Source organism: Corapipo altera, unplaced genomic scaffold, assembly GCF_003945725.1.
Source record: "Corapipo altera isolate COAL_440 unplaced genomic scaffold, ASM394572v1 61553, whole genome shotgun sequence".
Classification (NCBI taxonomy): domain Eukaryota; kingdom Metazoa; phylum Chordata; class Aves; order Passeriformes; family Pipridae; genus Corapipo; species Corapipo altera.
In genome coordinates, this window is record NW_020884918.1 from 3,593,357 (window position 1) to 3,608,712 (window position 15,356).

Here is a 15,356-nt window from a genome sequence, read left to right on the forward strand (position 1 = left end):
CTTCTTTCTTATTTAGTAAAAAAACAAAACCCTTTCTTGCTCTGTTATGATACTGTTGTGCATTTATGTTCTTGACATTTTTTTAGGGATTTTGAGGGATGTGGGGTGATAATAGCAGAGAGCATTCCTATCAAAACGTCTTAAGAGGTGACCTTATTAGACTACTGGCTTAACTTCTAAGAAAAAGTCACCTTCCACTTGCAGCCTGGTCTAGTGGAAGGTGTCCCTGCCTATGGCAGGGAAGGTTGAAACTAGATGTCCTTTAAGGCCCCTTCCAACCCAAAGCATTCTATGGTTCTGTGATTCTATAGGAAGTAATTATTGCAATCAATTTCCTGATAATTTTATAACTGAATTTGAAAAAGGCCCAAAAAATAGAGTTTGGAGAGGATTTCAGAAACATCCCTTCAGAAACATTAAATTGTACAACCCACCCAGGAAATACTATATTTTTAATTTCAATGCTCAGAGGAGGCAAATAGAACTAAGATAAAATAAACACAACTGGAGAAAAGCATGCAGAGTGACCCTGAGCCAGCATGGAACATCCATTCAAGTAAATGAATAAATATTTTAAGCATTTTTCTCTTTTGGAGATGGTACTATTTTTAAAAAATGAGCTTACTCAATGTATTGCTTCTTCTAGACTCTGTGGTACTTGTTTTCACTGCAAGCTCAAAGGCTACTCATATTTCTTCCTGATGGCCCATAGAAGCTGAACTTCTATCACGTCTTAGAGCAGCTGCCACAATTCTCTCAAACTTATTTTGTATTTACAAGGCAACAAAAGACACATAAACATCTCTGGCATAGTGTAGTCACTTGAAAATGTGTCAGTAATGATTTTGTGGCTGTACTGTTCCTGGGCTACTTTGCCGTGTCACACACAGCACTCAAAGTTTGTTCAGGGAACTGCTTTGAAAAATGTGAGATATCTTGTTCCCCTTGCAATGGGAAAAACAACAGGGTTTTCTATAGTGGTTTCTTTAGAGGGCAATCTTGTAATTCTGTTCTGGAGAAGAGTATATGACCCAAAGCTACAGAGTGGGGCGTTCCCTGTGAGGGTGGTGAGGCCTTGGCACAGGTTACCCAGAGAAGCTGAGGCTGCCACATCGCTGGAATGTTCAAGGCCAGGCTGGATGGGGCTTGGAGCAACCTGGGATAGTGGAAGATGTTCCTACCCATGGCATGGGGGTTTGTAATGGGATGCATCATCTTTAAGGTCTCTTCCAACCCAAACCATTCTAGGATTCTCTGATCTAAAACATCTCAGAGCAGTGAGGATGTCACCTGGTTCCATATTCCTTCAGGGCACACCCAGCTTCTCAGAAGCAGTGCCTTGGCACCGTTTGGACATTGGCGTGGATCAGGGGTCATCCCATGCAAGTATTCACAATGAAACACCTACTCACAGTGGGGTTAGTTTTGTTTTCTCTGTTCTCACCAATAGCTACCTGCTTAAGAACTCTATTGAGTTGTCTCAGATGTTCTACAGAGCTTTCAGCTGCTGCTATGGAAAGGGAAATGCCTTTGGATACCTCAAGAGGCTAGAAAAGCTCACATTTAACTATTGAAATCAAGTTCTAGCAGTCTGTTTTCTGCAGATTATATACAGAGAATTTTGTGAACTTATTTGACACTTACAGCTATTCTACAACTGGATAAGAAAAGGAAAATCATTTGTGTTTCTCCAGGTTTCCCAGGAGGGTCTCATGTAACTTAGACTGAATGTTATGGATGCAAAAGTTTACAGGTTCAAAAAGGTTTCCAGAATAAATTCATGAAAGAGGTTCAGTTGGGGATGACTGATTTCACAGAAATAACTTCTAACTCAGGTAGTTTCTAGTGAATGGTGTCTGAAAGAGAATACAGAACATATCTGAACATGTTTTAATCCCTTTTCTGAGGATTCTGATTTGATATCAGCAGGAAACAGGTGTTTGGTTAACTACAATATAAAAAATACCTACTTTTGGATTATAAATCTTTAATTAAGGTAAAGCAGTAGGAAGTATACCAAAACAAGAATCTGCTGAGAGACTTTCATCCCATAACAGGGAAACTCATGATAGATAGTAGTCACTGCAAGTGCTTAAACTCACAAACCTAAGCAAAAATATATTCCAGAAAATGTACTATGAATTGGTCAAAGTGAAGTAGACCCCTATTCCTTTAAACTTGTTATTTCCAAAGATAAGTGTAATTTATTTTTAGTTAGATTATACTCAAATTTGTTTCAAATCCAGGCATTGTTTTGTAAACAGCAGCACAGCAGACCCCTGCAGAAATGTGAAAGCTGGAGAGAGAAATGATCTATTAATCTGGGACAGCTCTTAGTAGGACAAGACGTAGTGCTTTATCTTGTCTAAATATAGGTGACCTAAATGTAAAGGCCTTTACCAGTTCCCTCAGAAGCCTTACCTACCATCTAATGTGTCTCAACAGTTGGAAGTTGTCCAAATATTGAACTTCTATTTACTTTTTTCTATTACTGCTGATTAATGTACATAACCAAAGTCATCCCAGCAGACTCTGCTCTCTCACTGGCCCACTTTTACTATAGAGATTAGAAATACCTAAGATAAATCACATACAAGTACTCCACCAAGTACCAATAGCCTAGTCATCCTCACCATGAATTATTGCAACCCAAATTTGATGCACTTGCATAGGTTTAGTATTTCTTTTAGGCAAATATGGCCACATTAAAGTTACATATTAAAGTTAGTTTTCCTGTTTTTCTTTGAAGGGTAAACAAGGCTATTAGGGTTTTTATGTTTAGGAAAATAGTGACTGAAAGATACCTAATGAGACCCATGGATGCTGTGAGCGTTATCAGTAAAATTATGGTGTATGGCCTCTCTTATTTCCTCCGGTGGTACAAAGATGTGGAGAAAAAAAAATAATTTTACCCTAGTTTTGCCCTAATAATTTCACCCTTCAGATACAGGCTGCAAGATAGATGGGCACAGATTCTGGGGTTTGAACACAGTATGTGTTTGTATCAATATACACAGTGTGCATGTGAGAATATTTGGAATATGTAGAGTATATATTTTGCAGTGAGAAAGCAGTCCTGTTGTGACTGAATACATGCAGTTCCAAAATAGTAAAAAAGCACTTTATTTGACTCTAGCACTTTTTGCGGGGAAAAGAACTGTGGCGGGAAGAGTTGTCATTCCCTGTTTGATCAGCGCAGCTAAGGGATGGTTGGGAAAGTGAATCTGCCTTCAGATGCCTTCCCAGCAGTGATGGTGCTTCTGCTCCTACCCATCCCAGCAGAAAAGACCTGCTACAGACCCTGAGGGCTGTAGTGGGTGAAACAAGGAATTTTTCTCCTCCAGGCCCTTTGGTAGCATCCACCACCTAAGAGAGACCCACCGATGACTGTGGGCCCAACAGCAGGTTTGTGAGGCAGAGACTGAAGTTTAGCACTCAACATCAGCGCAATGCTGGTCCTGGTGAAACATTTGGCAACGAAGGAGTATGTGGGGCTGCAGGTTCTGCGTGGTGTCGGAAGGGGTTGGCCAAGAAGTACAGTCTACTTCAGCACCAGGCTGACAGTCAGCACAGACACTTATGTATCAGTGAAATTATTAGCACTGATTTACCTACAAGGCTTTTAACAGTGGTCTTCAAACTTGTTCTTAGTTTACAAACTATGACACATAATGGGCAACCTTCAAGCTTGTCAGACCTCCATATGCATTAGAAGTGAAAGTCTTTTTGTGTCACAGTATGTCTTTTCCTCTCCCAACTATTTGAGTCACTGTGATTCCCTGTAAGAATTTTTATCACTCAGTGGCAAGTGGATTGAAAGCCTCTGTCATGTGAAAGAACTGAGATGATGATGACTGTTCTCAAATTCCTCAGCAGTCCCTGAAGGTCTATCCTGGCTCAGAACTTTTATCACAGCAGTATTTTACAGCTTCCTTAACTTAAGTCTTTCTGAAGTTTTTTTGGCACGTATAGCATATTCTCTTAGGCTTTGTGGTTTCATCTATTTTTCTTCTCATCTTTCATCCACATCATGGTAATCAACTTCTCACAGGTCAAAAAACTCTTCAAAGTACTCCTTTGAACATCTGCCTCCTTAAAGCCATCCCTGCTGTATTCTCTGATAACTTGGATCCCATCCAGTTTTGCTAGATAAAGACTTAGGAGTACTCAGTGAACACCCTATTAACTAAACAGGAGAGAAAAAACAGGTTCCTACATTTTTCACTAACATCTGGTCTGAGCACAGTGGGAGGCAAAAAGCCAGCAGCGAATGATCTGTATGCACTGGTTGCAAACAGGTAACTCCTCTTCCAGATGAAACTACATATTTGAAGTATCATTTAAAACGTTCAGCAGGGAGCTATCATACCATCTTTTATATTAGTTATGAGGCATATAAATGAGGGTTTTGCTACTATCCTTAAAAAAATTACAGAGCTGAGCATACAACTTTTTTCCCAACCATTCAGCTGAAAGCAGTTGCTTTCAGTTTCTGAAGCACACACGGTACAGGGAGCCAGCAGAGACTACAAAGGGGTTTGTTCTCTTGAGTATCTAAAGAAGTTTCAATGAGGGAGCAACTTATTACATAGTCAACTCTAATAATATTCTCATTAGAAACCTGTTACATACTGCAGGGAAGGCAATCCAAACTTCCCATTGGCTTTACAGAGTTTTGGTATTGTTTCTTCATACTCAATTTCCCGTTCTGTGCTGTGTTCTTTGTATTTAATTTCAATTAAAATATGTTCCTAAACTGTGTTGCCTATTCACAGCAGTAGTAATTTCTCTAACCTTTCCCCTTCATTTTTTAGGCCAATCAAACCATCATCAATTTCTCTTGTTCTTAGTATCACTCATCTCAGTATCCTCCACCAAACTTCTATGGTGTATGCACTTGAAGAAAATCTCTGAAATTTGTCCTGTGTCTTTTTCTCATTATATCTGTTCTTATTCCTTTTCTAGATGGCATTAAGTCTCAACCAGAGTGGGGAATAGTGTAAGGCATTCAAAGCTCAATTGACACACTTGAAGAGACTACCCAGAGAGGTGGTAGATGCCACATCCCCAGAAACATTCAAGATCAGGTTGCATGGGCCTCTGAGAAACCTGATCTAGTTGAAGTTGTCTCTGTTTATAGCAGAGGAGGGCTGGACTAGATGACGTTTAAAGGTCTCTTCAGATCCAAACCATTCTACGGTTCTATGATTTTCATACATTTACTCATACCATATTCTTCTCTACAGCTTCTGTCTATCCTTCTCATTGCTAATAGTCTGTTTATTCTATCTCTCTCTAATTGTCTTTTGCGTTAGGTTGTGGGTTTTGTAAGTTTTTAGTGACAGAAACGTCACCATCCTCTGTGTGATTGAAGGGTATTCATCATCATACCACAATGTACAATTCTCTTTTGGAGATGGATGTGAATCAACCATAAGATTTTCCATTGCTTTCAGACGAGCTGCTCACTTACACTGACTGAATATCTTAAGTGTTCATCTTATTCAGTCAAACGTCCTACATAAAGATGCATCTGTGATTAGTCAGCAGTGTCTAGCAGTGGAGGTAAATTCAGTTTGCAGGAACTACCAGTTTCTTATTCAGAAAGCTGAGTGACTTTGTAAAAGCTTATAATTAAAACATTACTCGTTCTTGTCAGTGTGAACCTTAAATTAATGAGAAATTTATGAAAAAGGCAAAAGATGAAATGTCTTTAGTTTGTCAAAAGCACCTGAAACAGTCCTTTACATAGCTGAGATTGATGCAATAGAATAAATAAATGAAATCAAAGAATGGTTTGGATTGGAAGGGACCTTAAAGACCATCTTGTTCCAAACCCCCTGCCATGGGCAGGGACGCCTTCCACTAGACCAGATTGCTCCAACCTGGCCTTGAACTCTTCCAGGAATGAGGCAACCACGGTTTCTCTGGGCAACCTGTGCCTCACCACCCTCACAGTAAAGATTTTTTCCCTAATTTCTGATATAATCTATGGGCTAAATGAAGTCACAGCCATCAGCTATGATACAGTTCTTTAATCCATTGGTTCTATCTTGATTTACTCTTTCTAGGACCAGGAATTTCCAACTGTCTTGTTTTCAGAGTGTATGAAGAGCATAAATATATAAGACTTTTCTCTGATGAATTTCACAGATGTTAAATAGGTTGTGTTTTTATTCTATTGATTATACTTAAACTAGAAGGGTAAAATGACATGGGGCTTTTTTACACAATTAGAGGCACTACAATATTATTATAAGACTTGTTTTACTTTGCCTTCCTAAAATTGTTCTTTTACTGAAATTCTATTCTAACTCCATCCTGAATATTAATGACTTTCGAGCTTGGTCATGGAGTTTTTGAAGCAGTTGTAGGTCTAAAAGCACTGCAAAAAAAATGATGTATGACAATGTGAGAATGGAAAAATCTCATTGTCACATTAATTATCTATTGACAGAAGATATACAGTAGGTGATGTAATGGCTTTGGATGTTCTTGTCTTTATTACCTCTTGGGGAAAGAGTTCAGATCATGAAATGGGTTTGGTGCTCTTGAGTGGACATTTGTCCTCATCACTAAACAACCCCATAATTCAGCACAATGTAACAAAATTGGAGAGCTCAAAATGAGGAGACTTAGAACCAAGAGCATCAGGGAGTGATAAATCAGGCTAGAGGTGCAGGGCAATGCCTCTTGGGGTGACTTTCACAGCATCTGTGAGACAATGCCATCCCCATTACAAATCATTTTGCCAGGCAGACATCCTAAGGAGCTCCACATACTTGAACAGACAGATCAAACTGGAAATAGTGTTAAAAGGGAGACTGATCAGAACTGGTCTGAGACAATATTCTGTTCAACTACCATTTAATGTTATGAGAACAGTGATTTTAGCTTCATATTAAAGTCACATTCTATAATTTTGTCATTCTAGTAATATTCAGGGATTTTTTCAGTCATAAACAATGTGTGTGCATAAATAAGAGTCCATGAAGGGGGATGTCTGTATATGGCTAACTACTGTAAGTACACTTAATTGAAACATATTGGCATAATTGTCCTCTTTAGACATCCACCTTTTGATGGATTCAGGCCAACATTAGTGCATATAGCTTGCTATAGGAGTTAACTATAAACTTTTTGTGATTTACATGAAATACATTGAAAGTTTTCGGTTTAATTTTTGACAGCTGATATAATTTTCTCAGTATCACCTTCTGAGGTGGCTGCAGCAGGTGCCTTTGTTTACTGTTTCTACAGGAAGACACACCTGCAGCTATTTTGTTTTGTCACAAATATCACAATCTGAGCAACCGAGAGTAATGTTCAACTCAGGAGAAGAATTTGACACAGTTGTGGAGTGTAAATCAACAATATGATACACTGCTGAGACTTATATGTTGTGTATCTATTTTATATATGTATGTATATATAGTGGACAAAATAAGGATAATTCATTCTTTTTATTCTAGCTTCTTTTCATTCTTAGATCTCAGTCTCAAAATATACCTTTTTTTGTGTATAAAGAAATTATTTTGAATCACTTGTAAAGACATCAGATCGTTAACATAGTTCATGAAGTGCTAATCTGAGGTGACACAGAAGGATTTGGCACTTAAGCCCTAAAACCTGTGTTGCAAAACCCATGAAAAATGAAAAGTTAAGTACTGCAATATCCCACCTTGACTTACAGCCTTCCCCAGATTACTTCTCAGCTAGAGACAACATGTGATCTGCCACAGCAGTGAAGAAGGGTAATTAACTGCCATATATTATGTATTTGCAAAAGACACTGTGGACACATTTGCAAACTGTTATTAGTTTATTTTATTTATTAGCTGGCTTTAATTATATTCCTGGAAGAACCTGAGTTATGGTCCAACTGCAACACAGTCTGACAGTGGAATAAGTTATAGAAGCCACCTTCATGGGACTATAGACAACACTGCAAAATAGAGTGATCTGTTTCCTTCTTCGAATCTTCCAGACGTGATTAGATGAGAGACTAGCCAGAGACAGAAAAGTCTTTAGATGCAGAGCTGCTGTTTTTTTAATTCTGTCAGCTAGGTTTGACAGCTAAATACAATATTCTGTGGTGGAATCATAATTATTAATTAGGTAAAGGAACTGCACCCAGGCTCTTGTGCGGTAATGACTTATGCTACCCTCAGTGACTATAACCTCCATCAGCTCTGCTCAATTAACTGAGGTTAAGCATTATAGATTATTGATGAATTGGGTCATGGTAAATCAGAATGACTTTTCCAATTTAAAAATAAAAGATGGTCAAGTGTTTCAGAGACAAGGCTTAATGTCAAGCATTTGCAGAACTGTTCTCTGCTGTAGCTACTGGATGGACAAGTCTTTAAAGACGAGGTTTATCCTGTCTGAATTTAGCCATCAAAATGTTAGCCTGGTTTTTGTGAAGTGAGATATAGTCACTGGAACGAGTCAGCCAGTTTGTGGGGGTGATTCACCATCCAAGCCAGACAGCACAAATAGCCAGCCAGAGGAATCTCTCCCTCCATATTAACCAAAGAGGGGCTCTGAATGACTGGATGTCATCCTCAAGTTTTAAATGATCAAAGTGGATTGAGATAAATACAGACTTTTCTGCCTGAGACATACTCAAATGACTGAAATTGTTCATGGGAGATGTAGTAGAAGATTCTCAGGGGGTATGACATCTCACTCTTCTTGCAGAGACTGAGCCAGGGCCAAATACCTTCTGAAACGTCACATGTTGAGGCTGGTTGTAAAGACTTTAAAAACCTGAAGATTTCGTGGATTTGGTACACCTTAAAATACGACTACACAAGCTGCATCTGTACTACTAATTGGAACATATCCCAGCAGACACTTGAGCACATCTATACTGTCAAACTGTTAAAATGATGACTAGCTTGGTTTCAGACCACAGAAGATCAGCACTTTTGTAACGGGTTGCTGAGCATGGTGCAGAACCCAGCAGAATTCAGGGATCACTTCCAACAGCAGCTTGTGTGTGGTAACCCTGCTGTGAAGGCTAAGAGAGTTTAACAGTATGGAGACATGCTGCTCCATGCCAGATGACCTTAATGTCAGTGAATGAGCATATTTGATTACGTTAATCCATTTAAAGCTTAATCTTAGACTGTATCTATGCCTTCTTCTGCAACCTTTCTTTTGTATTGCAAACTGACTTAGAGCAAGGCACCCCTAAAACTATGAACCAAGCCTGTGCTGATGTAGCATGTCACTCACCAGGGTGGGTGAAATGACATAAGCAATACTAAATGATTTTCAATTGACTCAAAGCTTAGGCATCTGCCTCAAAAAAACCCAAAGAGCATCCTTCACGTTTTCTCAGGATGGTAATTTCTATGGTCTCTTACACAGGGAATGACTGCTTCATTCCCCTCTATGCATGTGCAGTATTGTAACAGTCACAGATGTTTCCCCTTGCTATTTACTGTCTCAGAGCTGCCATCTGTTCAGTGCAGCCTCCTGTTGTCCCTCCACCAATACTTAGCTCATAAACTCTTTGGACAAGTTAATCTTTTCGTCTCTAGGATGCTTGACCTGAAATCTCAGCGGCAATACAGAAAAAAATAATAATAGTAATTACAATAGTATAAATGCAGACTTCAGCTTTTGGAGGTAGGAAACAGAAAATCCACTTTAAATGTGTGCATGTGTTTATATTCCTCTGAAGCAATCTTTCTGAAGTGGAAATGTAGCCACATATTTTCTAACTACGTACAGCAATGAAGAATATTTGACAGGTCAAAAAATATCACTGAAAGGAAGGGAAGGTAAAGAACAAAATATCAAAATTTAATAATCAGAAATTAGCTAAAATTCTTCATGAAAACATAGCTTTTTCAGTTTTAACAGAGGAAAAAAAATCTACTGTCCCTCAAACCACGGAAAATATAACTAATTGAAACCCTTCAAAATAGTCAGAGAAGAGTGAAAAAATGAATATTTACTAATATATACTTTAATTATATCAATTATCACTCCAGGACAGACACAAATGACATTGACTACCAGTATGGTTTCATGGAAATCTCAATCTTTATTTTTGACAAAACTTATGCCTGTTTTATTTGTAAGATTTATAAATAGCAACAATATTAAAAGAAGTCTGAGGGAACAAAAAAAAAAGTTTGTGAGAATATACTGTACTTCATGCCAGCTTTGAAAAGGAATATTCAAAAGACCTGTCCAACTAATTGATCAAGTGATTCGGCTGGATGGTCAAGGACTATGAACAATGGTGAGTGATCTGATGCAATTCTTTTAAGTTGAGGGCTGGATACTACATGGACAGATGCTGTTACATGCTGGGACAGAGCTGCACTGCTCTAGGGAGGGCTCTGGCAAGCATCAGACAAACAGTGCATTTGTGTGCTCCTTGCTGGAACAGGGAAGTGTGGCTGATGGTGGCACACTGGCACAGGTTACTCAGCAAAGTGGTGAGTGTCCCACCCCTGGAAGCATCCAAGGTCGGGTTGAACAGGGCTTTGAGCAACCTGATCCAGTGGAAGGTATCCCTGCTCAGTGCAGGAGTTTGGAGTAGGTGACCTTTAAAGGTTCCCTTCCAACATAGACTATTCTATGATTTTAATGCACTGCATGTCTGTAGGACGTGGATCCTCTGCTACCAAGCCCTGGTGAGTGAAGATCACAGGAGACAGAGCAGTATCCCTGCAGCCTCTGGACAGCTGGTGCACGGCTCATACTCTGCTTGTAAAACCTTTCCTGCTAACTGGAAAGGACACAATGAGGACAGGGCACCACAGGGTCAAAATTGTGAGTCCCCAGCATTCCCTTTGGGCCTCATTCACACACACATTTGCACACAGGCGCGTGGTTGCAGGTTGAGCACAGTCTAACCCTAAACCCACATGTGAATGTAAAGCTGGAGGTCAAATCCAAAGGTCCTTAAACAGTCAAAATGCCCATTGAAATCTATGTTATTCATTCCTGCGACATTGAAATTATCCATGCATGCAGAGAGGAGGCAATAAGTGCATCTATTGTCCTAGAGCTGGTAGAAGCTGGTTCTGCCTTGGATGCTGGTGTAACTCGTAGCATTTGAAGACCAACCAGGGAACACACATCAAAAACCACAGTATTTTATCCATTTGGACTTGCAGAAAAGGGATGAGAGGGTATGATAAATGACTTTATCTATAGTACAGAAGAGCCACAGGGCAACCATGAATTGGTCCTTCAAGGAGCTACTCCTGCATAAGGGCTGAAGGGAAGGAACTCCAGAACCTGCTCTGGAAGATGCTGTCCCAGTGCTGCCTTTTTGAGCAATTACAGGTTACTGTGGTCAGCTCCTGAGGGGTGGCTCCTGGAGAATTGCCATCAGGTTGTATTTTCCTTTTTTTTCTTCAGGGATCCTTTCAGTTTCTTCCACAGGCTATCCTTCCTCTTCATCTTCTTCTCTACCATGGGCAGTGAGGACTCCTTCCTTCGAATTTCCCTCACTAGTCCATGAAAGACATCATCAATGTAGAAGCGGAGCGCAGCTGAAGTCTCAAAAAAGGAGCAGGAATATTCTCTGGCTAAACTCATTCCTTCTTCAGTTGAGACCTACAAAGAAAAGAAAAGTCCATAAGTATACCCTAATACACGGAGCACTAATCGGCATGAGAGCATTACAATATATATAATCTGAATCTTTTGACCCAGCAAATCACTGACCTTTAATTTTACAAGAAAATAACCTAACAGCACCCAACAGAGGAGATTCAAAGGTGAAAGGATCAGATTGAATTCATGAGATAAGCTCATACCTGAGCTGTATGAAGATCCAAAATCTATGTTTTTCAGCTCATGTTTCCTAAGTGTCCTCATTCTCAGAGAACATGGGGGAAATGCATCTTTGTATTTTGAGGAATTGTAAGGGGAGGAATCACCATGAGGCTGGAGGAAAAGAAGCTCATTTAACTTGCCTGAATTTTGAAAGAGGGATCTTATTCCTAAAATTTTCATGTTGGTTACCTCTTGGTATTTGCCCTACCAGCCTTCTAAATCAGCATTATGATTAGTTTGTGGTTCAAATAGAGGTCAAATGCTTTTCATAAGGACTGCCAGTGCCTACCACTTAAGGTACTTTTTACACTTTGGAAATTCATCCAATACCATGCAAGTCTACAGAAAAACACAGAGCAGAGTCTATGAGCTTCTTGAATGCGAAGCCAGCTTCCCAGCCAACAGACCAACCTTAATTTTCAGTGTTTGAACATAAATATGAATAAATGAACTGTATGAATGACGTGTATGATGTATATTTAAATTCTAGGTCAGAAATTCCAGCCTTTGTTTTTGTTTGCATTTGAATATCATGATTTATTCAAGTAACTTTCCAAACATCCTCATAAAAAGCCAAAACAGTACTTTGAGACAGCTTTGTGAAGGGCTACATAATAGGCCCTGAAAAGTCGCAATTGCTACTGTCTGTCACAAGACTCATCTCTGTGCTTTTTTTTCTTTTTTCTTTTCTCTTTTTTATTTTTTGTGTGTGGGGGGGGGACAGGTTTGTTTTGTTTTGTTTTGTTTCCTTTTGTTTTGTTTTGTTTTGCTTTGTTTTTCTTATTTCTACCTTCGTTGCACCCAAAGTGCCATTTATATTTATTAGGGAAATAAACCCCTATGACTCAAGATGCAAACATAGTATCTCATACCTACCATAAGGAAAATGACCTTTATGACTAAATAATGACCTCACCTCATTTCATTTATTCTGTCTATCTGTAAAGCTGGACATGGTGAGAAACAGGATTTGGCATGAACAGAAAATCAGCTCATTCCAGCCTGGGGGTAAATCTGCACCAAGCATGTACCTGCATAACACAGACCACAGAATTCCTCACTGTCACCTTCACATGAAGTCACAAACTTTGTGACATTAGTAAGGATCATTCCTCTGTGCTGCAGGTACAATCTTAATTTAATTAAGAATATTGTGAGGGTAAGTGGGGAGGCTGCATGCCAACCTGAATAATATTTACTGACACAATGAAAGATGGTTACTGCTTTCCAACTGCTATAATTGCCAACCTTTAGCAAAAGGCGATGGGTAAAAATATGGTCTTTGTTTTTCTCTGGGCAGCTGTGTAAGCAAAATGCATGATTCAATATGTCTATTGGGCATCATTGAGGAATTGATTGTCTGGATAGAAGACGATTTTGGTTTATTTTGGACTTTATAATGATTTTTTTTTCCTTGCTACGCCTTGTTTGAACTGAAGGAGGAATTATTTTTTTTATTTTATTTTGTTAAAGATGCTGCAGTTCTGAGCAAATGATTAAACAGAGCTACAATGTCAATGAAGATTTCATACCTTCATTACCTAATAGGAAGAAAAAATTCCACATAAACTGAAACATCCTTATGTTAAAAAAGGTAAGGTTGTAAAGATAATTAGGGTACAAGCATAATAACACTCAAGTATAAAAATTGCCCTCTTGCTCTGTGATTTCCTAGTCTTTACCCATCTAGCTACTCCTTTGTTCCATTCTCTTCCCCCCCACCTTTTTTTTTTTTTTTTTTTCTTTTCTAGGATCAAAACTATATTTTTTCCCCCCTGCAAGGAAGAATAACTGCAGGGAAGACACACTATTCTCTGTAATGAAACAAGACTGCTAAGGGCTGTGAGAAATGGGGAATACTCAGGAGAATTAAATCATGCAGAAAAACTTCCTCCCAGTCTCTGTGTGGCTGAAGGTTTGCAACTTGGGCAGATTTGGCTGTGTTTCTACAAAAAGCAACAAAAGTTTGGTTTTGGACTCTGCTTTCCTGCCAAATTACAGAGACGACATTAAAATTATTAATGGCGATAGTTAATTTCAAAGCAAGGTATTTTTCTTAGATCTCGCCCTCAGGAACTGATTAACTGCTTCGGCAAAATTTTACGAGCTAATTCAGCATGAGGAGGACACCTGGCACAAACAATTTCAGGACAATTAGCTGATGTTTTTCAGCTTCAAGGCTGAAAACGCAATTTTTTGAAATATAATGGTGTAATAATTACCACTACCGCTTCCAGCACCAATGAATGTAGCTATAGTAGCTTAATTAATCTGTTTGTTGAAGAACCTGTAAATATAAAGAGATGTCTAGAGCAAAAATACACATTTTTCTTTCAGTTCATATTTCGGTCAAGAGGCCAGACACCTATGGAATGAGAAACAGGGGATGAAGCCCTTGATAAGGTGACTGACACCTGCATAATTCCAGGGATTTACCTTGTCCCCATCTTATTGCAGGAAGAGAAACTATATCATAGAAATCCATCCCAGATCTGCACAGCCCAGGGACTTGTTGACAAATTGCAGTTCTGAGGGTCTGTATCAGTGGCAGATATGATCTGTCAGCTTGACACGGACAGGCAGGTCAGGGACCGAGGTCATTCTGTTGAATATATATCTGGGAAACAGAGTTTTATATCTCTTCTTTAGAGTAAACCCCCTTGATTGAAGCTGGTATTGTTTCCAGGAGTATAATTCTGGTTATATTGATTCCAATTTAGCTCGTTTCTGTGCTGGTAAACCTTAGGAAGGCAATGAAGGTGGAAGACTGGTGTAGTGAATATAATGAAAAATGAAAACTTAAGAGCTGGCAGAGGATTCCCAATTTTGATTCAAACTTTTAAAAACTGTGATAGTCTGGGTGGGGTTTGGATCATGTCTTACAGAAGAAGGTCATGAAGCTTGCAGGACAACCAAAGATCAAGATCCCCCCTAGGACAAGTCCATAAAATGAAACATCATGAACATGATGTTCCACCCTGGAAAAGAGTCTTCTCAGGTCTGCCTTGTGAAGTGTGTGATTCTGAGTGCCCATTTGTGCACAGGTGAGCTGGGAGGGAAGTTACACCTGTGACAACGTATAACTGAATTATGTCTAACAAAGGTATACTTGTTACAACAGCACATGGACTGTGAACAGCACATGGAACTAAAGGTTGAATTTGGGAGTTTTCCATCCCTGGATAGCTGAGAGCAGCTAGAGCACAGCACAGCCTCCTCCTCAGAGGAAGTATTTCATGGGCTACAAACCACATTATATAGCATTAAGATTCTGTTTGTGGCTTTTGTAAACCTTCCTTGGAAAATTACAAGTGAGATTAAATGCGATGCTGACAGCCTGTGAAAGTCATGATGGATGAGCTGCCATCTTTAAGACAGCCAGTTCCCCACTAAGGTCAACTCCTGCACAAAACCACCTGGGCTGAGTGGTGGGTGGAGAGGCACTGACAGTCATTGGCCCCCATGGGGAGAGCATAAAAATACCTGAATACCTGTATCTGAGAAGAAAAATACAAAGAAACTAAACAGATCAATAGTCTACTTCT

General features: G+C 39.3%; 1 protein-coding gene across 1 annotated transcript in view; it reads right to left on the minus strand.

Annotated features, from left to right (window-relative positions):
• Window positions 1-9,966: 9,966 nt before the first annotated feature.
• The window catches only part of RIT2 (Ras like without CAAX 2), a 173,363-nt gene continuing 167,973 nt past the window's right edge, over window positions 9,967-15,356 (minus strand). Inside the window, exon 5 of the mRNA XM_027656129.1 lies at window positions 9,967-11,589. Coding sequence (XP_027511930.1) covers window positions 11,362-11,589 — 228 coding nt within the window. The 3' untranslated portion in view covers window positions 9,967-11,361. The remainder of the gene's footprint in view (window positions 11,590-15,356) is intronic.